At 39.7% G+C, this 24,163-nt stretch overlaps 2 protein-coding genes across 5 annotated transcripts in view; one reads left to right on the top strand and one right to left on the bottom strand.

Annotated features, from left to right (window-relative positions):
* LOC147160544 (rho GTPase-activating protein 7) overlaps positions 1 to 13,813 on the top strand; it is a 52,578-nt gene extending 38,765 nt beyond the window's left edge. For all 4 annotated transcript variants that reach the window (XM_086058008.1, XM_086058009.1, XM_086058010.1 and 1 more), the window contains 13 exons: positions 90 to 655; positions 1,348 to 1,531; positions 1,733 to 2,113; positions 2,186 to 2,526; positions 3,110 to 3,286; positions 6,096 to 6,258; positions 6,386 to 6,584; positions 6,794 to 7,007; positions 8,383 to 8,497; positions 8,579 to 8,770; positions 12,159 to 12,391; positions 12,816 to 12,989; positions 13,231 to 13,813. In XM_086058008.1, the coding sequence (XP_085914134.1) occupies positions 90 to 655; positions 1,348 to 1,531; positions 1,733 to 2,113; positions 2,186 to 2,526; positions 3,110 to 3,286; positions 6,096 to 6,258; positions 6,386 to 6,584; positions 6,794 to 7,007; positions 8,383 to 8,497; positions 8,579 to 8,770; positions 12,159 to 12,391; positions 12,816 to 12,989; positions 13,231 to 13,339 (3,048 nt within the window). In that variant the 3' untranslated portion in view covers positions 13,340 to 13,813. The remainder of the gene's footprint in view (positions 1 to 89; positions 656 to 1,347; positions 1,532 to 1,732; positions 2,114 to 2,185; positions 2,527 to 3,109; positions 3,287 to 6,095; positions 6,259 to 6,385; positions 6,585 to 6,793; positions 7,008 to 8,382; positions 8,498 to 8,578; positions 8,771 to 12,158; positions 12,392 to 12,815; positions 12,990 to 13,230) is intronic.
* A 1,941-nt stretch (positions 13,814 to 15,754) lies between these two features.
* rars1 (arginyl-tRNA synthetase 1) lies at positions 15,755 to 23,847 on the bottom strand. The gene is made up of 15 exons (XM_086098711.1): positions 23,692 to 23,847; positions 22,270 to 22,404; positions 20,890 to 21,078; positions 20,662 to 20,770; positions 20,301 to 20,401; positions 20,116 to 20,237; positions 19,875 to 19,995; positions 19,668 to 19,797; positions 19,428 to 19,532; positions 18,822 to 19,000; positions 18,622 to 18,731; positions 17,684 to 17,789; positions 16,790 to 16,962; positions 16,478 to 16,725; positions 15,755 to 15,973 (listed from the first exon to the last, which is right to left on the bottom strand). The coding sequence occupies exons 1-15, from the start codon at positions 23,737 to 23,739 to the stop codon at positions 15,864 to 15,866; spliced, it is 1,986 nt and encodes a 661-aa protein (XP_085954837.1). The 5' UTR covers positions 23,740 to 23,847; the 3' UTR covers positions 15,755 to 15,863.
* Between the last annotated feature and the right edge of the window lie 316 nt (positions 23,848 to 24,163).

A 24,163-nucleotide genomic window follows, 5' to 3' on the forward strand; every position in this document is an offset into this window, starting at 1 on the left:
TCCGAGGGGAAAGATTGAAAGGAAAACAGGTTAATTACTGCTTGTGGTGCTCTATGTGATTATTGTACAATTACGGTGTCCTCTTTCAGAGCGATGAAGACTTTCTCGAGGACGATTTTTGCGCCATCAGCCCCAGGTGGAACTACAACAGTCGGATGCGACAATGGCGACGGCTGGACTCCTCTACGGAATTTCTCCACTTATCTGACACCTCAAGGTCCCCTCAGGACGGGTCTCCGTGTGACCTCCGGGATGAGCACCACGACGTCTGCTCCATTCACAGTTCAAGCAGCACCGAGAGCGAAGGTCAAAACCGGAAGAGTCCGAGAGAAGGTGCCGACCCAAACAGAAGCGCCACGGACGACCAGGCCACCAGCCGGAGCTCCTCACGTTGCTCCTCCTCTAACAAGACCCCGTCCATGGATATCTCATTCAGCGGACCCCCGTCACCTGGAGGCGGAAGCGGCGGAGGATCATCCATCATGAGTCTGGAAGCCTGCATCATGGATAAACCGCCTCGCAAAAAGGGGACCAGCCTTCTGAGGAAGATGGAGAAACTGAGGTTGAGAGGTACAACTGGCATCCTCTCGGCACCGAGGAACCATGCAAATATGGCCGGCATAGTCCGAGGGTCTGCAGGAGGAAGGGGCTCCAGGTGAGGATTGTCGAATCGGTTATCTGGCTTTATGCTTTGAGACGAGGCAGGGGTCTGCAATCTGTGACTCCGGAGCCACATTTGGCTCTTTAGTCCCTCTTCTGTAGCTCTCTGTGGATCTCTAAAGAAATTAGTAGAAATTAATATTTTTTTAACATATTTTTTAGATCAAATACTGTGTTCTTTAAATGCATTAATAATTAAATAAAAATATATTAATTAATTATTCAAACCATGTCAGAGTCCACATTTAAAAGTCGTCAGAAAAAGAGATGTGAAAGGTAGATAAAAAATTATTTATTAATTTTTTTAACTTTCAAATGTCCAAAAAGGAAGAGGAAAAGCATAAAAATAGCATAAAATGAAATTGCTAAAATGTCAGAATTGCACGAAAAAAGGCAGAAAAGAAACATTCAAAAACTAACCATTAAATGTCCAAAAACAAAAGAAAATATCCTGAAAATGACCATAAAATGTCCACAAAATTGCCAAAAATGCCAGAAACTTGATAGCAAAAATGGTAGACCCCTGGACAAGGTAATGTGGTATTCCCCAGGGCTCCTTTCTAAAGCCACTTTTTCCCTTTTTTTTCTCTTAAAAAATAAAATCTTTACGGAGCCACATAATCACATGTTGTTTTTAAATTCCCATTAACTGAAAGCTAACTTTTTTTGTTTACTGTCTATTCCTAGCTGTACATCTTCTTCGCCCTCCTCCCCGCACGCCATGAGTAGCAGCAGCAGCAACAGCCACTCGGAGAACAGCAGCGCGGTCAGCACGCCGAGCCCGGTCACGCGTGTCCGGAGTAACTGCAAACGCACAGAAATGGACGAGGGAGTGACCCACAACAACAACCACCACCACACAGGCACCACGGTCAGTACAAAACAGTTGAAAGTGGATGCGTGGAAATGAATGGGAATAATCACATATGGTGTCCCACAAGGATCACTTCTCAGACACCTGTCATTTTGCATCTTTCTTAATATCTTAAAGGAGACATATGGCCTTTAAAAATATATATTTTTCAATAATATTTCCGTAAATTTGACTTCAACCTTTCATTTACTCTCTCAGGACTACAAAGACCAGATCAACAACAACAACAACAACATCAACCACGACAGCCTGCTCTTCCACATCCCCCGCAGCCACAAACCGGGCACATTTCCAACCTCCCTCGCCCACAAACACGCACTCCTGTCCCCCATCCTGGATCAGTCCTCCGTCAACTGGAGGACAGGCAGCTTTCACGGTTACCAGCAACGACGCAGTTGCCGCCGGGGCGCGTCCTCGCTCGACGTCTCGCCGAGCCCGCCGGACCACCGGCTGAGCGTCTACGACAACGTGCCGGACGACCAGCAGCTTTCTGAAGGCGAAGGTGGCAGCGGGGGGAGTGGCAGCGGGGGGAGTGGCAGCGGGGGGAGTGTTAGCGATGCGGAAAGGATGGGTGACGAGGTGGGTTACACCCCGTTATTGTTTGCGCCATTTTCCTTGTGGGTGTTTCCATTTTTGGTGTTTATCTGACAGGTATCTCGTCTGTTGGGAGGCGAGGACGTTTTCTCGGCTCTGGACACAGTTTTGAAAAGGATCAATGATCTGCAGCAACTGGTCTCCACCTGGACCGAGAGTCTCTCCGAAGACGACTGTCAGCGAGATTCCTCCTCCGCCTCTTCCTCGACTTCCTCCTGCTCGCACGACTCACCTGCCAACGGCTCCTCCGCCGCCTCCCCCTGCCCTTCCTCCCCTACTCACATCCACCTGGAGGCGCAGCATTCAGAAGAAGATGAGGAGGAGGAAGAGGAGAGCTGCGAGAAGTCGTCGGTGAGCGAGGACGAGTCCAAGACCAGATCGCCGCAGGATAAGAGCAGGTGAGTTTTTAAACTACACTTTCACTTGGGATGTATTGTATGTCTTCACCTATTCAAACTTTTTATGTGCGACCTGCAATACCTTTAAGATGCCACAAGATGGCAGCATAGTCCTGAAAGTAGTAATTGATGCTGAAGTCAAACAGATGAAGAACTTTGTATTTGGGGCGGAGCTAAGTTTGCTACGCTGCAATTTTTTTTGTGTACACAATTAAACTTATTAATAAAACACTTTGTTTTTAGTATTCTTTAGTCTCACATTTCTATAAGAGTGCTATCGTACAAGACTCTCTCACTCACACATTTCTCCAAATAAGATAGCAAGTATGCTTTCTTCAAGATGTTCTTTTGTCACTCCCAGTCGACGTTTGCTGTAAAACTGACACATAAAACGAAAGAGAATTAAACTGTATATATTTAAACACATACATGTTCAACCAACTAAGCCATATAAGAAGTAATGGAAGTCAAACAGCTAAATGCTAACTCACTAATGTCAAGACAGTATATGGTCATTTGATTCCCTATTATTCTTTAGTAAAGTGTTTCTGGCATTTTCTCTCTTTTTTTTTTATATTTCCAGCCGAGTGAGCCAGCAGCTGCACTGGTCCAGTGAGCAGAGCCTTCCCTCTTTGCCAGCCAGTCCGGGCGTGGAAAACCAGTCGGTCTCCCAGTTGGCTCTCCTCCAGAAGCTGGCCCTGCTTAAACTCACCGCCCTGATGGACAAACACTCGCCATCCAGCAAGCAAGGCTGGAGCTGGTAAGGAACACGTTTGATGATGAACACAAACATAATTGCAGCATTTGCTGAAGTGTGGGCAAAAAGGATAAATATTTCAGACAGCCTATTTTGAAAAGTCATCTATTATTCATGGCTCAGGTGCAGATTGGCTCCCCGATTGTGAAATTACTGTAAGTAGCAACATATTTTTTCCAGGAGAGAAACTTTTGAAAAATTGCACTCTGGAGATAACATACAGTAACAAGGTTAAATCATTTGGAGCAGTTTTTTTTTTTTTTTGTATCTCTCATTTCCCTTAATAATATTTGTATATGAGGAAGTGATCTTTGCATTTTATTATTATCTCCAAATGTAAATGTGTTTGTTTTTTAACGAATCTTCTGCTTCGTTGTTGAGTGCCAGACATTTCAAGTTGCCCTGACAGCAAATTGTGAGCTAATCCCTCATTTGGATGAGCTATTATTTTTAACCCAGTTCTGATTAAAGCATGGTGCGCACATAAAATGTGCAAGACACCTTGGATAAAAATGGCATGTGTTTTTACTGCTGTGATGCAGTATCTCGCAAATGTGAGTACATGCCTCACATTTTTGTAAATGTGGCATTATAACTTCTCTTAAGAAGAGTTCAGTTGTGACCGGTGATTGGAAATAATGGTTACCACACTAAATATTGACACTGAGCAAAATGTGGACATTTTTACTTATAGATCAACTCACAGTTTAGATAATAATGTGTCTGTGTTGGGATATTTATATTTACAGGACAGTGAACTAAAATTTTGAATTTACATTTTAGTAAAATTTCACAAAGGTATTCCATGTTGTAAAACCTTCATCGGGGCAAGAAAAAACTCCAACAAAACCCACTTAGGCAGAAAGAAAAAACTTTAAGGCTGCATTGGATGCCGACTGGGCAAGATCAATCACGTGATATGACGCTATACATTAGATTTACTTAATCTGAAAGCAGAAGAGTGAGGGAAGAGAGAAGTGGCAGTAAAACAGACCATAATAATTTACAATTGTTGACTCACACTTTTACTTTACTTTACTTTAACTCAGGCAGGGAAATAAAAAAATCGCTCTTAACGGGATAACCTGGATAATCTTTGAGACACAATTGGGACTTTGGCGGAATCCGCTCTCGGGTTCACAGGAAATGATGGTGGTGGTGTAAAAAAGGAGCCCGAAGGCTCTCATAACGGCGCCGTGAAACAGGATGACGAGCCGCACAAGAGATTCATTAGTGATTACTAAAAAAAATAATAATAATAATGTCCTGAAATGTCCCAGTCTTTGATCCTGTTCCATGATTTCCTGAGCCTGCATGGTTTTTCCAGGCTGCACATATTCAACCATCAGGGACACACACACACACACACACACACACACACACACACACACACACACACACACACACACACACACACACACACACACACACACACACACACACACACACACACACACACACAAAAAAAAAATTCATTTGGCTCTTCCTTCAAAGGAAACACATTGGGCCATGGTGAGGATTTAGACAGTTTCCTGTGTGGCCGTCCAAGCTGTTTGATGGCCTAAAATTTTTTATATATATATATCTGATCACCAGCGGATCTCAGTATCATCTGTGTAGCCTGGCAGGAGCGTTCCAAAACCGTTCTCAAGAATTTCATCTGGGGGGAAAAGTTTTTATGAGAATAATGTTGTGTACTATCAAGAGAAAATTCCACAAACAAGTGAAGTATACATGAATAAAAGCAGTATTGTGATATTCCATATTTGTATGAGGGGTTTTTTAAGTCAGTAGTTGTATTTTTTTCAAAGAAGAAAGTTGTAATATCCGAACAAGTCAAAATTGATATGAATATTGTCATAATTTCATCACGTGTAAAAATTCAAAATATAAGGAGCAATTAGTTTGTAGTTTTTACAATTAGAATAAGAATTTGACTGGAGTAAAGTAATAATTTGAAGACAAAAAAGGTAAGTAATTAAGAGGAAAAAATGCAATTTATTATGAATTACTCATTTGCTCCCAAAAAAGTATAAATATGTTCTATTTTAAATGTTTTAAGTGTCCGAAAGACGTATTTGTGCTTTTTTTTTTTTTAATACTAAAGCATACAGAAGGCTTTGATGCAGCCTCTCAACTGCACAGAACGGTTGAAGCAATGGTAGTTATTAGAAAAAATTACCAGGAGGTGGCAGCAGAGTATAAGAGATCAACCAGGGCCATGTTGGGGGGAAAAAAGCAAATTTACTCACAATTCCAAATAGATTTGTGAATAATGATGACATTTTGCTATATTCTAATGCTAATTGCTGCAAAACGGAAACAGATAGAAATATACTTTTTTTCCCGATGAAAGAAGAAACTTTAATCTTTCTTTTGGTAGGTTCCATGTTTTTATAGCAATAGAACACAATATTCTGTGGGCCTTACAAAATCAGTCAAATTCCAGTAAAAGAGATGGAAGTGAAGGGGATTGCTTCAGTGAAAATGGCTGGGAGTGAATGAGTTGATCATAATTTTATGAGGAAAAAAAGAATTAAATAGCAAGAAAGTTACAAAACTTACAAGAATCAAATCGTACCATTATGAGAAAAACAATCGTAACTATACGAATAATATGTCATTTTTGCGAGAATTAAATCATAAGAGGAAAAAAAAAGTGTCCGATTTTAGACAGAGAAAGCCGTACTATGTTTATGAGACTAAAGTCAAACATTCGTTATGACCAAAAAAAAAAAATCACATTTTGACATAGCAGTATTTATGTATTTATTTTTAAGGGACAAAATACGAGCATGTGTGTTTCCCACAGGAGCATTCCCAAGCCGTTGGTGAGGAAGGGCAAGGCGTCGCCTGCCAAGTCCAGGCGGGTTTTCGGTGTTCCTCTGCTCGTCAACGCGCAGCAGACAGGAGAGCCCCTCCCTCCCAGCATCCTCAAGGCGCTCGTTTACCTCAGGACGCGATGTTTGGACCAGGTGACTCCGCTTCTGCCTCGGAAATCGGGGGCGTTGCTTGGCGACCCGTCAGATTCCCCTTCCTGTTTTGTTTCACATCCCAGACAGTCTGTCTGGTCAAGAAATTGAACTTGGCATGTGATTTCAGGTGGGTCTTTTTCGGAAGTCGGGTTTGAAGTCTCGGATCCAGTACCTGCGGGAGATGCTGGAGTCCGACCCCGACGGCGTCTGCTACGATGGTCAGTCGGCTTTCGACGTGGCCGACTTGGTGAAGCAGTATTTCCGGGACCTGCCCGAGCCCATCTTCACTTTCAGGCTGTGCGAGTCCTTCCTGCACATTTACCAATGTGAGCATCATTTTATCTTTCAAATGGAGCTTTAATAAAAAATTTTTTTAAAGCTTTAGAAAGCTTTTGGGAAAAAATAAAAAATAAACATTTATTTTAAAACCACTCGAATATGACCTTGGAGGAGTTGTATGCGTGCTGCACTTTATAAATCGTAAAACATTTATCTTGGAGGCCATAAAAGTTCAAACATCGTCTTTTGTCGGCAGATTTCCCCAAGGATCAACAGTTGCTGGCGGCCCAGGCGGCCATTTTGCTGCTCCCGGACGAGAACCGCGAAGCGCTGCGGACGTTGCTCTACTTCCTCCGCGACGTGGTGGCGTGTGTGGATGAGAACCACATGACGCCCACCAACGTCGCCGTGTGCCTCGCACCCTCGCTTTTCCACCTCAATGCTCTCAAGAGGGACGCCGGCGCTAACAGGTTAATATATGAGAAAAAAATGGTTCTACGTAAAAGGATTTTAAAAATAAAGTCATTATTTTATGTGAAACAAGGGGCTAACTTTATACTTTCATAATAGAAATACTATAATTTTATAAGGGAAAAAAATCTTAAATTTATATTATAAAGTCGTGTATGAGATAACATTGGAATTATACATAAATCCTAATTTGAAAATTAAATAATAATTTTAATGTTTTTAATTTTATGAAGAAAATGCTGTCCAAATCACAAATTTATGGAGAAAATGTCCTAATTTTACTATTAAAAAAGGTCAGAATATTGAAAATTTATGTTGGAATTTCATGAGAAAAACTTTTCATTTTACATTAGTAAAGTTTCTATTTATTTTTTTTAAATCCCAAAATTAAAACTAAAAAAGTTATCATTTGAACACAAATTATTTCAAAGTTGTATTATTCCAAGAAAAATGTCATTTTATGAAGGAAAAAAAATCTAAATTGGCCATAAAAAAAAACATAATTTTACATTATAAGGTCTTGTTTGAGATAAAGTTGGAATTATACATAAATCCTAATTTGAAATTTAAATAATAATTTTAATGTTTTTAATTTTATGAAGAAAATGCTGTCCTAATCTTATCAGAATAATATCAATCCATAAAGTAAAATCACAAATTTATGGAAAAAAATGTCCTAATTTTATTATTAAAAAAAGGTCCCAATAATAATATTAATGTTGGAATTTTATGAGAAAATATGCTCGTTTTACATGAGTAAAGTTTCTAATTAAATTTTTAAAAAACAAAAAACAAAATTAAAACAAAAAAAGTTGTCATTTTAGCACAAATCATTTCGGAGTTGTATTATTCCGAGAAAAAAGAAATTTTATGAAGGAAAAAAAATCATTATTGACCATGAAAAAAAATCATAATTTTACACGTGAGGTTGTAATTTTGTGATAAAAAATGTTTTAGATTTTAAAAAAGAAAAGAAAAAAAAAGTCCTGTTAAAATGAAAAAGTTAAACATTTTTTTGTTTGACAGATTGATAAAAAATGTTTTAGATTTTAAAAAAGAAAATAAATAAAAAAGTCCTGTTAAAATGAAAAAGTTTTAAAAAAATTTGCATAAATTATAAATCTGAATTTTAAAAGAAACTTAATTGTAAGTAATATTATGAGAAAATATGGTGAGAAACCTTCCCAAATGTTTCAGCGACAACCACCGCAAAGTCCAGTCGCCATCTTCGAATAGTGTTGATTCAAAATTTTCAAAGTCACATTTTGGTTAACAGAGAAACCGATCCGTTCTCTTACTTCTATTCCATACTCGAGCAGCAGCATTGGAAACTTGCTTGACTGACCTTTTTTTTCTCCCGTGTCATTCCGACAGATCGAGTCACAGGAAGTACAGCCTGGGCCGACCGGACCAGCGCGACCTAAGCGAGAATTTGGCCGCCACGCAGGGCCTGGCCGACATGATCACCGAAGCCCGGAGACTTTTCGAGGTAGCCGCCAACTTCTTCGTCCTGAACTCGCGCAAAACACATCATCGGGCTCTGTGGCTTTCACATTTTCATGCCATGTAGATTCCGGAGTTTTGGCCTTCCCTGAGCCTGAGCCCCGCGGGTCCGACTGACGAGCCGACTGAGGAAGATCTGGATGAGAAGACGAGGAAACTCCAGCAGACTACGCAGCTGCTCATCCAGGAAGCCAAGGACAAGAGTCGAAGCTGGGAGAGTCGTCCCGCTCCTGAAAATGTGTCGCTAGCTGTCAAAAAGGTCAGTGAGACAGATTGCTAGCGCTAGCAACTTTTATGTACAGGACTCTTGGTTTCTTTCACCACCTCTATGTATATATGCTTAAATACAGTTAGTGTTAGGGAGTTTGAACTACTTTTATAAAAAACAGTTATCTAATGTATATCATAAGTTTACTTTAAACTGTATTGATACACAGTTAGCCAGTTGTCTAGTTTAAGCTATGTACATTTATATACATAGTGTAAGAAAACGATCGTAAAATCAGACTGGAGATCGGTTAACAGGTCCTTCGAAGGATTTATTTTGCAGAAATTTCTGGTCACAGACAAGTTACAGTCAAAACGCTGTCGTTCCCCTTGTGTGTGTGTCTCCTCCCACTTGTAGTCGTTCTTATAGTTTCAGCATAGCAGCCCCCCAAAAAACCCTCCCCTTCCTCTTCCTCCTTTGCTGCCCTTAAGCCCCACCCCTCTCGCAAGCAAGACAGACAATACACATTGACAGATGGCCGATTGATGTGGAAATACAGTAGGTCAGACAACCTGGCACCCCCTCAGCAAACAAAGGAATCCTTTTTAACACATGTTCTCCCCCAAAACAGATGGCTAATTACGTGGGAAAAGGAAGGAAGAATCTTCAAACGTTCCGTCACATTATTACACTCATCAAGCTTTACTGAGGAAATTAAAGCAGTTATGACTAAATCTAAACAGTTATAACTAAAATCAAACAGTTATAATTAAATCTGAGCAGCAGATTGTCAACAATAGTTGGTTAGCTAGTTTAACCAGGCAAGGCAGGCAATTGCTTGGGGCCCCAAGAGAGCCTACAGATTGGACACAAACCGCATATCCTTCGCATTAGCAGTGCAGCGATGACAATTGACCGTCTCCAATTCGAGCTAGGTGATTTTGAAAAAACTTGCAAATTTGCCATTTTATAAACTCGCAAATTTGGTGGTTAATGGGACACTGTTTATAAAATAAAAAGGCAGGATGGAGACGGATTCATTCTTAAATTTTAACTTTATTCGTCATTCACCGCAGCTAGAGCGACAACACTTCCTGATCCCCTATCAGCTGACTAACACTAACCAATCAGATGCTAGCATACTTTAGGTAAACGCAAGTGAACGACAGAGAGCAGCAGATTCGACACATCAACTTAGATACTTGTACAAAAAAATACCAAAATGTATGAATGTGTAAATAATAATTCTGGAAACATAAATGTACAAGTAAATGTACATTTTAACAAATTAACTTAAATGTTTGATCGTCCGGGTGTGGACCTTCGCAAAGTGAGGCGTCTTTGTTGCTGGCCAGTGGCCGCACACAACGCTTCAAAGAGTTAAAGCAATTACTATTTCCTTATTTGGAACCCCGACCGAAAAGTAAAGTAAAGTAAAAGTACGTTACGTGTAGTTCTCGTAACTTTCTGAGTTTTTTTTCTGCACTTTAGAAAGTGGCAAATTTGCGAGTTTTTTTCTCTGAATATTGCCCCCACCCTCTAAAAAAATATATATATTTATACGTGGCCCTATTACGCCGTCGTAACAATAAATGTATATAGCAAGATGTTTAAAAAATACAAAACAACCATTTCTAGGAAATCTTTTATTTGAAGAAAAAACATAAAATTAAAATAACTATGGTCTTATTTTAATTTTATAAAGCATTAATTTTATTATTTATTTATATATATATAAATATATATATTGTAAGGATTTTGTATGACCATTTATAGTAAGTGGCTTTTTTTTTAAATTGACCACATTTTTAAAAACATGAACTTGTATGGTAAGGCATTTATTTAAAACAATAATAAGGCTTTTATTATTTAAAAAAATGACTATGTATATTGAGGCTTTTTATTATTAAAGGAAATGACCATGTATAGTAAGGCTTTTATTTAAAAAAAAAAAAAGAAAAAAAAGAAGAAGAAACAAAAGACCATGTATATAGTGAGCCGTTTGTTTAAACAACCATGTACAGTAAGGCAAAAATGAGATGTTTAAAATAAATAAATAAATGACCATGTATAGTAATGCTTTTATTATTATTTTTTTTTAAAGTTACCATTTATTTAGAAAACATTCATTTAAAAAAAAAATAGCCATGTACAGTAAGACATTTGTTTAAAAAAAAAACATTATTATTATTATTTAAAAAAATCACTATGTATATAGTGAGCCGTTTGTTTAAACAACCGTGTACAGTAAGGTGTTTTTTTTGTATAAACAACAGTGAGATGCTTAAAAAACAACAACCCAAAAAACAAACAAAAAACAACCATTTATAGGAAATCTTTTATAAGCAAAAAAAAACTATAAAAAAATATATATATTTCAAAGAAAATTACAATGTATACTATGGCTTTTATTACAAATAAACAAATGACCATGTATGGTAATGCTTTTATTTATTTATTTTTAAAGTTACCATTTATTCAGAAAACATTCATTTTAAAAAATAGCCATGTATAGTAAGACATTTGTTAAAAAAATAAAAATACATATATCATAAGGCTTTTATTATTTAAAAAATTGACTATGTATAGAAATGGTTGTGTTGTTTTATGTCAATGTATACTAGGTTATAATGACTATGTATAGTAAGGCGGGGGGTTTTGTTGTTTTTTTAAAGACCATCTATAGTAAGTTAAAACAACCATTTACAGTAAAGCTTTTAATCACATTTTTTTAAAAGACCCATGTATAGTAAGGTGTTTATTTTATTATAATTTTTACTTTAAAAAAATTAAATAACGGCCAATAATAAGGCTTTTGACAATGTGTATGGCTTTTATTATTTAAAAAATATGAGCATATAGCAAGGTGTTTTTTTTTTAAACGACAATGTATATTATAGTAAGATGTTTAAAAAAAAAAGCAACCATTTATACTAGGAAATCTTTTATTAAAAAAAAATTATTAAAATAAGACCATTTATTTAAAATAAAATTACCACGTATGCTATGGCTTTTATTTAAATGTATACCATGTATAGTAATGCTTTTATTAATATTTTTTAAAAAAAAGTTACCATGTATAGTTAAGACATGTATTTTAAAAATAGCCATGTATATAGGAAGGCATTTTTTAAATAGATGACCATGTATAATCAGGCATTTATTTAAAAAATAACCATGTTTAGTAAGACCTTTATTTGATAAAAAAATTTAAATACCATGTATAGTGAGGCTTTTATTATTTAAAAAGACTATAGATATTAAGACTTTTATTTATTTTTTTAAATAAATGACGTATAGAAAAAAAATTACGTCAATGTAATTTGACTTAAAATATATACTAAGTTAAAATGACTACGTATAGTAAGGCGGGTTGTTTTTTTTTCCTCTAAAAAAACAACATATAGTTCAACTTGTTTCCTGTGTTTCGTCTTGGCAGATGTGCGCCGACTGCCCCCTGTGGACGTGGCGCGTGTCGGCGGATGTGGACGTCGCCCATGAGGTTTTGCTGCGCCGACTCCTGGTGGAAGAGCGGCCGTGGGACGACGTCAGCACGCGGCCGGCAGCTGTAATCCAGACGCTGGGTGAGCGCGCCCACGTCTGCCGTTACCTCCTCCAGGGCCACGACGCCGGACTGGCCTCCTGCCTGCCCCGGGAGCACCTGCTGCTCAGGTAAAAAAAAAAAATAATCTAATCTAACAACCACTGAAAAATGGCACTTTCTTATAAATTTTTTTGGGGTGAATGAAGCTACTGAATATTTTATCCCAGCCTGGAGTCAGATGATATTTGACCGCGTGTGTGTTTGCCTTTGTCATGAGCTCGTGTTTTTTGTCAGTGTAAGTGAACTCTGCGTTACCTCTGAGTCAGTCAGATTTTTTTTTTTTTTTTTTTACGTGAGGCATCGCAACGCACCAATCACAAGGAAGGAAAAAGCAATATCTAAAATCCCTGCCATCCCTTTTCTCATACTTGCAAAAATTCACAAACTATTTTCTTTTAACAAAATTCTTCATTTTTAAGACACTTATGACAACAATGTTTTAATAGGATTTGACTTTTTGATGTACTAATTTAAGAAATGTGGCCGTTGTAGAACGTGGCAGGCGGATGCGACTTGCGGGCCACTCTACATGTCGTCCGTGTCCACGCAGCACCCGAACGCGCCACCGGAGGGCATCAGAGTGCACACGCACGCTTGCCTCTACCTTTTGGAGCCCACGCCAGCTGGCAAGACCCGTCTCACCCACTTGTGCCGCACCGACACCAGGTACACACTTTAGATCCATTTTCTCACACCCGTGTTACGTCAAGTTCTTTACCAGAGCTGTTGGAAGAGAGTTTCTTCAGGTTTAAAAGACAAGACCAATTTTGAAGCCTGTGGATCCCTTTTCTTTTGCCATTTTTCTCCTTTGCACAAGGAAAACCAGCTAGTAGTTTCATCTTTTTAAAAAAAGGGAAAAAAAGACTGCACATTTTGTTAATGAAGCGTTTCATGTGTTACCCTCTAGGGGGCGCTCTCCTGCATGGCACCACAAAGTGAGCGGACATCGCATGGTCGCTGCTCTGCTGGCCATCAAAGCGTCCTTCCGAGGTCAGCACAAAGACACCGCCACATGAGGGTTGAGGACGCTTACTGGCCAGTTGGAGGAATGTTTTTATTTTTTAAATTGCTTTTTTTTTTTTACGCTTCATACCCTCCCACACTGCAACTTGTTCAAAAGACAAACGGGGACCTGTCGCAAGCTTCCTGGCATTATTCGCCTTGGAGTTTTTCCAATTGACAAGAAAAACGGCGAAGGACGGCGAGCGCTGTCCAAAGGAAGAACAAGCGTAGAAGAGTCACACTAGAACACAAACAGGAAGTGGGGACGAGGACAACAGCAGGAAGTCAAATATGAGCGACATCTACCTCTTGGCGTCCACTTGACAGTTTCAAACGTACCCCAACAAGTGGACGCCCGTTGGCGCTCTTCGGGGGATGCGCGATACTCCTGCGCTTATTATTTAATGTAACTACAGTCACAGATATTTAAGGTTTGGAGTGAGGAAGTGATCAGAGCTAAGCATCTGATTAAAGAGTTTTTTTCTTTTTCTCTGAGAACAAACTTGCTGTCTTTATTGTGAAGGGGAAAACGGCTGAATTAAAACAAGACACGGGGGGGGGGGGGTGTTGAGAAAGCAGCAAAAAAAAGAAAAATAAACAAAAAAAGAATTTTTGGGAAAAAAATGATTTTAAACTAAAAAGTTTTTGAGGCAGAAAAGGAAAAGAACAGACTTAAAAAATCAACAGAATTAAAGGAGAAAAGAAGTTAAAAGAACAGAAATAAAAGAAATTGAAAGGAGAAAAATGTTTTCAACAAAGAAAATTTTCAAGTAGAAAAGAACAAAGACAGCAACAGAATCTGTGGGGAGAAAAACAAGACAACAGAATGAAAAGAAAAGAACTGAATTAAAGGACAAAACAGCAAACTCAAGAGAGAAAACAACCAAAGTGGCTTCATAAATGAATTGGGAAAACATGAGAATTAAAGGGGGATTTAAATGGAAAACACTTTAAAATGAGTTGTGACATTTTAAAGAATCAATAGAGAAAAGAACAGAGGCTTTAAAGAGAAAACTGAATTAAAGGTGTAAAAACAACATTTATAAGAGAAATTAATAGAATTAAAGGAGAAACTAACCAAATCACTGCAGAAGACAACAAATTCAAAGGAAAAGCTTTTAAACAAGGAACATTTTTGGGCCCGAAAACTGAATAAAGGGAAAAAAAACAATAGAATTAAAAGAGAAATTAACAGAATTAAAGAAGCGACAGGATCAGATTAGAAGAACAAAAGAGTCACTGAAGAAAATAACTGACAAAAGAAAATAACAAAAGAACAGAAGAGAAATTATCTGAATTAAAGGAGAAACCAACCAAACCAAAGGAGACAACTGATTTTAAGAAAAAAAGTTTTAAACAAGGTCAATGCAAGAATGATTTAAATCCCAGTATATAAGTAACAAAATATACATTATTTATACAAAAACATCTTAGAGAAGAAAACATTTAAAAGAGAGCAAATGCAAATGCATTTTGGAAGCGCAAACAAGTGTTTTGAAGGAGAAAACAAGAGTTTAATAAAGGTGTCAGTCACACGGCGCATCAAAACAAGTCACCTCTGGCGTCAATCGCCCTCTCCTCATTTGCATCCATTTTCCATAGATCTCGATTTCATCCCAGATGAGACGTTTTAATCTCTCCACGCCACACGAGACAAGACTGGCAAATAAATCAGCAGATAAATAAAGACTTTTCATGGCGAAGGACAAGCGCCGCTGTGTAGAAATGCTTTTGAGGAAAGACGTAATCTATGCACATGACTAATGCGACGACTAACATGATTCTTGCCTGAGGGCTGACTTGAAACTTACTTGAATTTATTTGTTTTCCTCTCCCATGTGGAGCACAGCACAGCTTGAAGTGACAGTGCCCCCCCACCCCCACCCCCAAAAAACGCTAACCCAATTCACCAGAGGCCCGACGCATTCATCACCAGGAAACTAGTTGACTCACATGCTCCATTTTGTATTTTTTTTAGCCTCTCTGTCACGATTTGGCCACAAATAACCTCATCAAATAATGCGTCATTAGCAAAATGTCACTCTACGCAAGGGCTAATGCTTATATTCTGCGGCTACGCTAACAGCTGGCTGCTAATGAGACAGCAGAATTGCTCATTCTAGTTTATACTCCATCTATGCTATTTGAAAGTTAGCATAATACAGTAAGTTAGTGTTATAACTTTTCACAAGAAAAAAAAATGCTACGGATGCTATTAGCATGTGAAGCTACATCATGGTACGTGTAGCTTGCCAGGGTTTCCTTCAACAAATTTCTTTTTTTTTCAAGCTTGGTCAAGTTGTGTTTTTCATTGACATCGTTTACATTCATCACTCATATTAGCATGTTAGCATTCAATGCCAATGTTTCTCTTAACAATTTTTGTTTAAAAGTTAAGCTAAGAAAAAAAACAAATGAATTGACGGGGAGCAGATTGTTCCATATCAGCTTTTTAATTTAAAAAAAATTGACATATTGTTAAAGCGCGAGTTCATGATCATATTGAGTTGCGGAAATGGAAAAGAGCGGCCGTTGCCGTCACATTTTCTGCACCGGGTTGATGCCCAGGATGTTGAAGCCTTTGGCCATGACGGTCGCCGTGGCTTCGCACAGCAGCATACGCCACATGTTCACCTTCACCACCTCACCTGCAACAACAAGTTATAAATCCATCACAATTCCTTGCAGGCTTCTGATCGGTGCTCAATTCACCTAAGATGGCTGCTGCAAACCAAAATGGCTGAATTTTGGGCATGGGTCATTGAAGGCTATTTTGGGCGGAATGTTAGGATAGACATGTCCACCCAGTTTTGTGTCCACAAATGAACTTAGTGTCAGGGGCAAGTTGGGGGCACTACTGAGTGTTTTCATATACAAACAAAATTGGCAAATTTTCAGCCATGTTTAAAGAAGAAATAAAAGCTTTTCCAACAGGGCTTTTGTACTACACCCAATAAAACAATCCCACGGGGGGTTCTAAGTATATTAGCCCCGCGGTGCTAATAGGGAATTAGCATAATTTAACAGCTTGAAGCCTGAAGTGGCAACACTCCAGGGAGGATGAACCCACATTGACTGACAAGTTTCGTCACTGCACACACGTAGGACGACGACGACGACGTTACAAGGGAGGCAAAACTGATGTTCGTTACCGGTGTGCCGGTCCTTCTCCACGCAGTAGCAGCTGTCGTAGAACTCGGTGAAGGTGGTGGCCAGCTCGTAGAGGTAATCGCACAGCGGGTGCAGCAGCAGGTCGTCCAGAATCTTCTGCAGGATCTCGGGGAAGCGCAGGATGCACTTGCCCAGCTTCCACTCCTTGTCGTGGTCCAGGATCACCTCCGCCGTCTCGGCCGCCTTCCTCAGGGTCGCCTCGTCCAAGTCGGCCAGGCGGGCGATGGAGCTGAGCGGGAACGCCGAAGGTGCGTCAGAGCGGTCGGGATCGGGCGGGTGTAGCGGGCGCTTACCGGATGCGCGTGAAGGCGTAGAGGAGATACGCGGCCGTGTTGCCGCGGTCGTCCAGCATCTTGTCGAAGGAGAAGACGTAGTCGTTGATGCGGTTGTGCGATAGGTCGGCGTACTTGATGCAGCCGAACGCCACCGAGCGCTGGGCCTTCGTCAACTCCTCCGGCGTCAGAACCTGCAAGGACGGGTGAAATTCAAGATCTCATCCATCCACCAAACACAAATTGTGAAGCACACAAATAAATTAGCTAATTTTGTACGTTTTAGGAACCTCACTCCATTCACAACTATTAAAGCCTGGATTTGGTGCTTTTTTTCCAAGTCAGTCCATCCTCCATGCACTCATAATTTGAAAAGAAGTAGAAGAATTGATTAAGCTAACTTTGCCCACCAGAGTAACCGCACTCCATTTTACACAGCCTGAAAAAAGGTTCAATTTTTCTGATTGTTTTCTAAGCAAGACCAGGCTACAAACTCTTGAAGGATAGAAACATGAGGAAGGAGATGACGTGAATGAGCTAACTCGCCAACCCAGGGAACCTTAGTCCATTCACACATTTTTACACAGCCTGGATTTTTCTGCCTGCTTTCTAAGTAGGTGCACACAAGTAAACACTCTGAAGACACATAAACAGTTAAGAAGCATGACTGATATGCTAATTTCGCCGACCTGGGTAACCTCACTCCATTTGCCATGTTTTACAAACCCTGGATTGTCCCACCTGTTTTCTAAGTAAGATCACACTCTTAATGCTTTGAAGACACCATCTTGTTAGGAAGCCGACAAACTGATGAGCTAACTTCGCTCACTTTGGGAACCTCACTCCATTCAACCCTTTTACAAATCCTGGATTTTCCACCATTTTTATGCAACATATAATGAGCCTCTCTCACACCTTGTCTCGCTCTTTCTCCTTGAGTTTGTCCATGGATCTCTTCAGTCCCTCCTCCAGCAGGTCCATCAGCCTCACCGTTTCTCCAGAGCGAGTCTTAAACTTCTTCCTGAGAGGGACCAATACATGTTAGTTTTTCAGGAACCAAAGTCTTAATCCAACATTTCAACAGGAATATTGGAAGAAATCTACAGTAAGATTAGAGTTTGGGCCCAAAATGCTAACGTTCAAATACATACTATTGTTTAAGTTATACTGTTATTAATTTTGGCTTATAAACAGTGTGCGCTGATTGTTAGCAGGCTGGAACCAAACTATCATCAAACTTTTAAATTTGAAGCCAAGATGAAAGTAAACACACTACAGATGAATGTGTTATACTCTTGTTACCTACAAGCATTTGATTGCGTACTGTGCATGCTGGAACCAAACTCCAAACACAAATTTCATCACCAATGTGCTCTAAGAGCTTTACTGTTTACTGTTACCTAGTAGTTTAGTAGTAGCGTGAAGTGCTAGCATGCTGGAACCAACCTCTAAATGAACATTTCAACAATTAAGTTAAACCACTGTATAACTTAGTGTGCAGTAGGTCAAGCGCTGCTTTGGCAGATAAGCCGTGTAGACAGTTAGCATGTTGGAACAGAACTCTACACAAACATTTCAATGATGAAGTCAAGTCAATCTATAACTTTATGAGTTGTAATGTTATTATTATTTTTATTTTTTTGTCAGATAAAGCTGATTGTTAGCATGCCGGAACCCAACTCTAGCATTTCAACAAGTCATTGAAACCAATGTGTTCTTTAAGTGGTATTTTGTTATTCACCCTTATTGCTACCCTTCTAGCATTTTATTGGCCCCTCAACACTGTCTACTTTTAGCATACTGGAACCAAACTCTACATCCACTCTAAAGCCAAATTTAGTTTTCAGTCTTACTTGTCTTCCCCGAGCACCACTCCAAATCCGGCGTGCTCCACCCGGGTCACCTGGGGGTCATACCATCCGATCATCCTGGCGGCAGCAAACACCAACTGGAAGTGCGAGCCCTGAAATAAAAACATAAAACATACTGGATTTTTTTTTTTCCCGTCAACGTGATATTTTCCACTCCACCAATCATTTCCCGGCGATCCCACCTGTCCGCTGTCCACCACGTAGATGATGATATCGGCCTTTTCTTCAAAAAGGCGCTGACGCAGGGCGGCCAGGTCCGACGTGTCGTACGTGTAGCCGCCGTCCGACTTGACGATGGTGAGCGGGACGGAAAGGCCAGGGGCGAACACGATCTTGCGGCCCTCGTCCAGCTCCGACAGGCCTGGGGGGGGGGGGGGGGGGGGGTTGGGGGATCAGAGACAGACACAGAGTTGGAAATATGAAAAAGAAGGCCAGAGGAAGGCGAGGAAAAAGAAGTTGAGAAATTAATGTGGCAATACTGCTCCCTAGTGGTCAACTCGCACCACTGGAAACATCACAAAGGATGATTATTCTTATGCTTTAAATAATCCCAGTCAATTTTACTGCTTTGAAACATGCTCTGTAGCGCCCCCTGGATAGTTTAAAAGATAAAAATCAGGCCTCCAACACCAATTTCGCCATCTGACATGACTTCAAGAAGACATTTCTCATAAAAAGATGCTCATGCCTCTGAAAAACAAATAGTCTGCCATTTTGGTTTGAAGTGGCCATTTTAGGGCAAATTCCGAGGCTGTGAGTTTCAAGCAAATAAAAAACGGGCTTCTTACCTCTCTCGTCAAACTCCTTCACCACGTCCTTCATCAAGTCCTGGTAGAAGGACTCCCCCCGCTCGATGATGTGCACGTCCAGGCACTTGTAAACTTTCTGGAACTCTGAAAACGGACGCCAACGATAGTGGGGAACACCAGTTTGTCAGCATCTCCTCTATGTGTTGTCATTTTCTATTTGTGCGTTTGCTTATTCATTTTGGCCTTCTGTGGTGAAGACGATAAGACTGAAAGCATCACCTTCCCTGGAGACGTCACAGATGAGATTCCAGGCTTTGAGGAAGTCCGGTTCTTTGCTCTGCAGCCGCACCACGCACCGATACGCTCTCTTCTTGAAGTCCTCCTCCTCGTCAAAACGCTTCTTGGACTCCTGGATGAGCAGATAGACGCTTAGTCGGCTGAGATATATAATATATTTTATTTATTTTTTCTGATGCGCGGACTGACTTTGTAGAAGGCTTGCAGGTCCCCGATGGGCGGCGACACCGTCAGGTAATTTGGGAATTTATCCTGCAGGTGCGCGATGAGCATGCCGAACTGCGTGCCCCAGTCGCCCACGTGGTTCAGCCTTCAGCGCAAACCGACAAACGTTAGCGCGAAATGGCTTCCGCTGCTCATGCTAAGCTAAGGACGTGCTATGCTAACACACGTCAATCTTAAATAAGTGAGTAAATAACCGCGAGTGCACCTGAGCACGTCGTAGCCCATGAACTCAAAAAGTCGACTCATGCTCTCGCCGATGATGGTGGAGCGCAGGTGGCCCACGTGCATCTCTTTGGCGATGTTGGGCGACGAGAAGTCCACCACCACCTGAACAACAATTCAGTTAGTTGTACTGGAGAGTGACATCATCGTCGTCGTGGTGCGTCTTACCCTCTTCCTGGAGGCGAGCGGAGGCGGCTGCACGCCGTTGACCAGGAGGTTGCTCAACAGTCTGGACACAAACGAGCGCTTCAGGTGGATGTTGATGAAGCCTGGACAAGCGAGATTGAGCTCATTCAGCTTGTTTGTCTGCATGTGCACTGTGATCGACTGGCGACCAGTCCAAGTGTGCCCCGTTTCTCTCGCCAAGAGCCAACTGTAGCTCATTTTTCAACTTCAGATTGAAATTCTGGCCAATCTTTGAGGTTTAAGTTGGAACCGTGATCAACAACAACAACAACAACAACAAAAAACTTGACAAACGACAAAATGAAAATGCGTGTGATCCGCTTGAGATGATTGATTTTCATACCTGGTCCTGCAATTTCCGTCTTCTGGATGAGTTCATTTGCCGGAATGTTCTGAATGATTTTCTCGGCGATCTCCCTTGGGTTGACTTTCATGCCTTTTGTTTTCAACATCTGCCAAAGGCAAGAAAGAGAAACACAAGTTGACGGCTTGTATGCTAATCGAGCACTAATTGGCAAAAACTGTTGTATCTATCTTGCAAAAAGACAAACTAATGGCTCCCATCTACTACCTGTCCCATGGCCATGGCACTGTTGCACTGGTAGTCCCCAAATTTGGCCTGCTGGTTGGGCGTGACGGAGAGTGGCGGGCTGTCCAGCTCGGGGCAGGAGGCCCGGATGGCCTGGGCAAAAATGTCCTGCAGCCGCTGGTTGATGTTCATCATGGCGGTCCCGCAGCTGGGGGCCTCCTCTTGCAGACTCTGAGGACACGCGCAGTGACATCCTCATAAATTTGTCTACAGTACTATTTGTTTTGTTTTCATATGCACATCTTTGCGCATTACTTTCTTTTTTTTTTTTTTATCAATAAAGACTAATTTTACTAATATTTTAAAATGTTATTAAATATATTGGATCTGCTTTTATTTATTATTACATTTAAGGTATAAATATTTATTTTTGCATTTAGTTTGCTGAACTCATTCACTACCATAAAGTCATAAAAAAAAGATTATTGAAAATTTGGGCCGACAAATTATAATTAATTGCATACTTCACTAGTTAACTCATGACGAATCACACATTTTATATCTGTTCTAAATGTACAATTTTAAAAAATCCAGGTTTTCATACTCTTGTTAACAAAAGTGGAAAAAATGTTAAACCAATAGAAATAGTTAAGATTATTTTTTACGTTTATAGCCGTCAATGGCAGTGAATGAAAAAAAAGAAGATTATTAAAAAATGAGGGGCAACAGGAGATTAATTAATTTTAATTGTAATTAATTGCATGACTTCACTAGTTAACCCACAATTAATCACAAATTTTACATCTGTTCTAAATGTACAATAAAAAAAGTTCTAGGTTTTAATACTCTTGTTAACAAAAGTGGAGAAAAATGTAAAATTAATAGAAATAGTTCAAATTAATTTTTGACGTTTATAGCCGTCAATGGCAGTGAATGAGTTTATGGGTTTTGATATATTTAATTTCATCAAATACAAACTTTTGTATTTCAATTGAATACGTAATTTCTTTAAATGCACATTTAAAAAAATCTACATGTTTCAACTCTGGCGCCATCTTGCGGCATCTTGGTGCCAAGGCGCTACATTAAAGTGAGTTGAGGGGCGCACAGGCAACTATTTTTAAGCAAATAAAATGCATAATTTCAGTGAAGTAATTTCACTTAAAATACATTTTAACTTTCAAATAATATTAAATTAATACTCTGACCTTACAATTCATAACATTATATTAAACATAATTTGTATTTATTAAGTTACTACATTTAATTTAATAAGTTATTAAATACAATTATTAATAACTTCTGATAACCATTCATAAATTTATATTCTACTTAATTTTAACCAACAAAATGTGACCAAGATTCCAAATCCACAATCTCGCCGCTTTTGAGAGGCAAGAGTGCCCCGTGCCGCTCACTCACCCTTTTGAGGATGTTGAGGCGATATTGCAGCCTGGTGTTCTCCTCTCGCAGCTCATCCAGACGACAAGAGGGACTCGACCTCTGCGGGTTCTTGAGGCCCTCCAGCTCAGCAGAGAGACTTTGGATCTCGCACTCCTGGAACAAAATATTGCAAGCGCTTAATCATACTAGGAGCAACACACATAAGGCATATGATCATAAATAACATATTAATCAATTTTATTGCGGCTAAAAGTACTTTGAGATAAAAGTGCATCAGAATGAAACCAAGTCAAAATTTGAACAGGCAATACACTTTTTTCTTTTCTTTTTTTACAGCACTTACAGTACTACTCACCATTATTGCCACCCATGAAGGTAAAGTACATAATGTGGAATATCTTCTGAAAAAAATTAATCAAGTAAAACATTTGATTTCTTATAGAGAACTTGTGTTTTATCCCGAAAGACCAAATGATTAAAAAACTATTTAAGCAGAGAAGTGCAAGAGCTTAGGGATGGCTACAAGAAACGTTTGGAAGCTGTCATCACTGCCAAAGGGTGTGCAACCAAATATAAAAGAGGGGTGCCATTATTGCTGCACATGCAGTGTTTTCTATTTCCTTCTTTGGAAAAACAATTTCCTTTGTTGAATTACTTTGGACATCCAATTAGAAGGTGCTGATGATTTAAAATTGGCGCATTTCCATTGATTTCTGAAGATATTGTAGAGATCATGCAAAAAATGAAGGGGTGTCAATAACAGTGAGCAGGACTGTAGGTGGCTGCCCTAAATGATCTTAAAAAAAAAAACAGAATGTAAAAATTCTCAAAACTGTAATACTTTATATACATAACAAATATAGCCTTATGCAGTACATGATAAGGGGGGGGGGGGGGGGGTAAATTATACTTTTGATTGCCCGATGGCACCAAATGCCTTTGGATTCAGAGGCCGTGCCCAGCACAGAACTTCGTTTAATAAATAAGTCATTCAACAAATATGTGCGATTGTAGCTAAAGTTACACGATTTACAAAACATTTAACATCAATAGGTACCAAATATGAAAATAAATGTGTGCACAATTCGGCAGAGTAATAAGTTGCAAAGTACTAATTAAAAGCTTAGAAACAATGAGAAAAGTCGCTAAAGTGCCGTCAGAAAATACGACACGGCGCGTTGAGCCCAACCAAACCACAAAATGCGCTTCTTTTCACTCCAAATAAGACATTTATTTCTTTTAAATTAACGCCGAATTTGAGAATTGTGCATGTCGATGTCAAATGTTACATTCCAAGCCAAATAACTTCACATTTTAATACTTAAAACCGGAATATGAAAGCTTCTGCCAAATCTGCCTGGAACTACCTGGCTGTCATTGGTGTACACGTTGCACCGGTTTTAGCTGTAACTTGGTTATCGCTGTCCCAGCGGGACTCACCTGCTTCTGTAGCCGCGTCGTGTAATCGGTCACTCGGTCTCCGTCCATTCCGAAGCACCGGGGTCGTGGGGAAACTCTGCAAGTGGGAGTGCGTTGTCGCGTGGCTGATGAAATGAATTGGCCGAACGTAGCAGAGGATGCAGTTGACAGTTTCCCTTCCGGGAAGGCGGAGAATTTTCTTGTTCGTTGTTTAATGCGGTGTTGCAAAGCAGACTCGTATTTGTCGCTGCCTGCTGCACAAACGTAGTATTACACACCGGTGGATTACATACAGTTGATAAATTTGTTAACATTATTACAAATAGCAAACATAGCTTACACATCTATATTTAAATAAAATTACGGCAAAATACAGCAAACATTTTGTTATTATATATACACTATACTGTACATTAAATAAACTACATTAGGCCCATAAGCAAAAATATATATAATGACCAACAGTAGGTGGCAACTAAAAGGTGCTACACAA

Source organism: Leptonotus elevatus, chromosome 16 (genome assembly GCF_054856555.1).
Source record: "Leptonotus elevatus isolate MCC_2025b chromosome 16, RoL_Lele_1.0, whole genome shotgun sequence".
Lineage (NCBI taxonomy): Eukaryota > Metazoa > Chordata > Actinopteri > Syngnathiformes > Syngnathidae > Leptonotus > Leptonotus elevatus.

Excerpts from the sequence above, each read along its gene's own strand:
- rars1 (XM_086098711.1), bottom strand. The coding sequence starts at position 23,739 with ATGGACGGAGACCGAGTGACCGATTACACGACGCGGCTACAGAAGCAG. Across the intron at positions 22,405-23,691 it reads CGACGCGGCTACAGAAGCAG|GAGTGCGAGATCCAAAGTCT; the intron begins GTGAGTCCCGCT and ends ATTTTGTTCCAG. Across the intron at positions 16,963-17,683 it reads AGGAGAAAGAGCGAGACAAG|GTTCTGACGCCGGAGGAGTT; the intron begins GTGTGAGAGAGG and ends CCGTCCTTGCAG.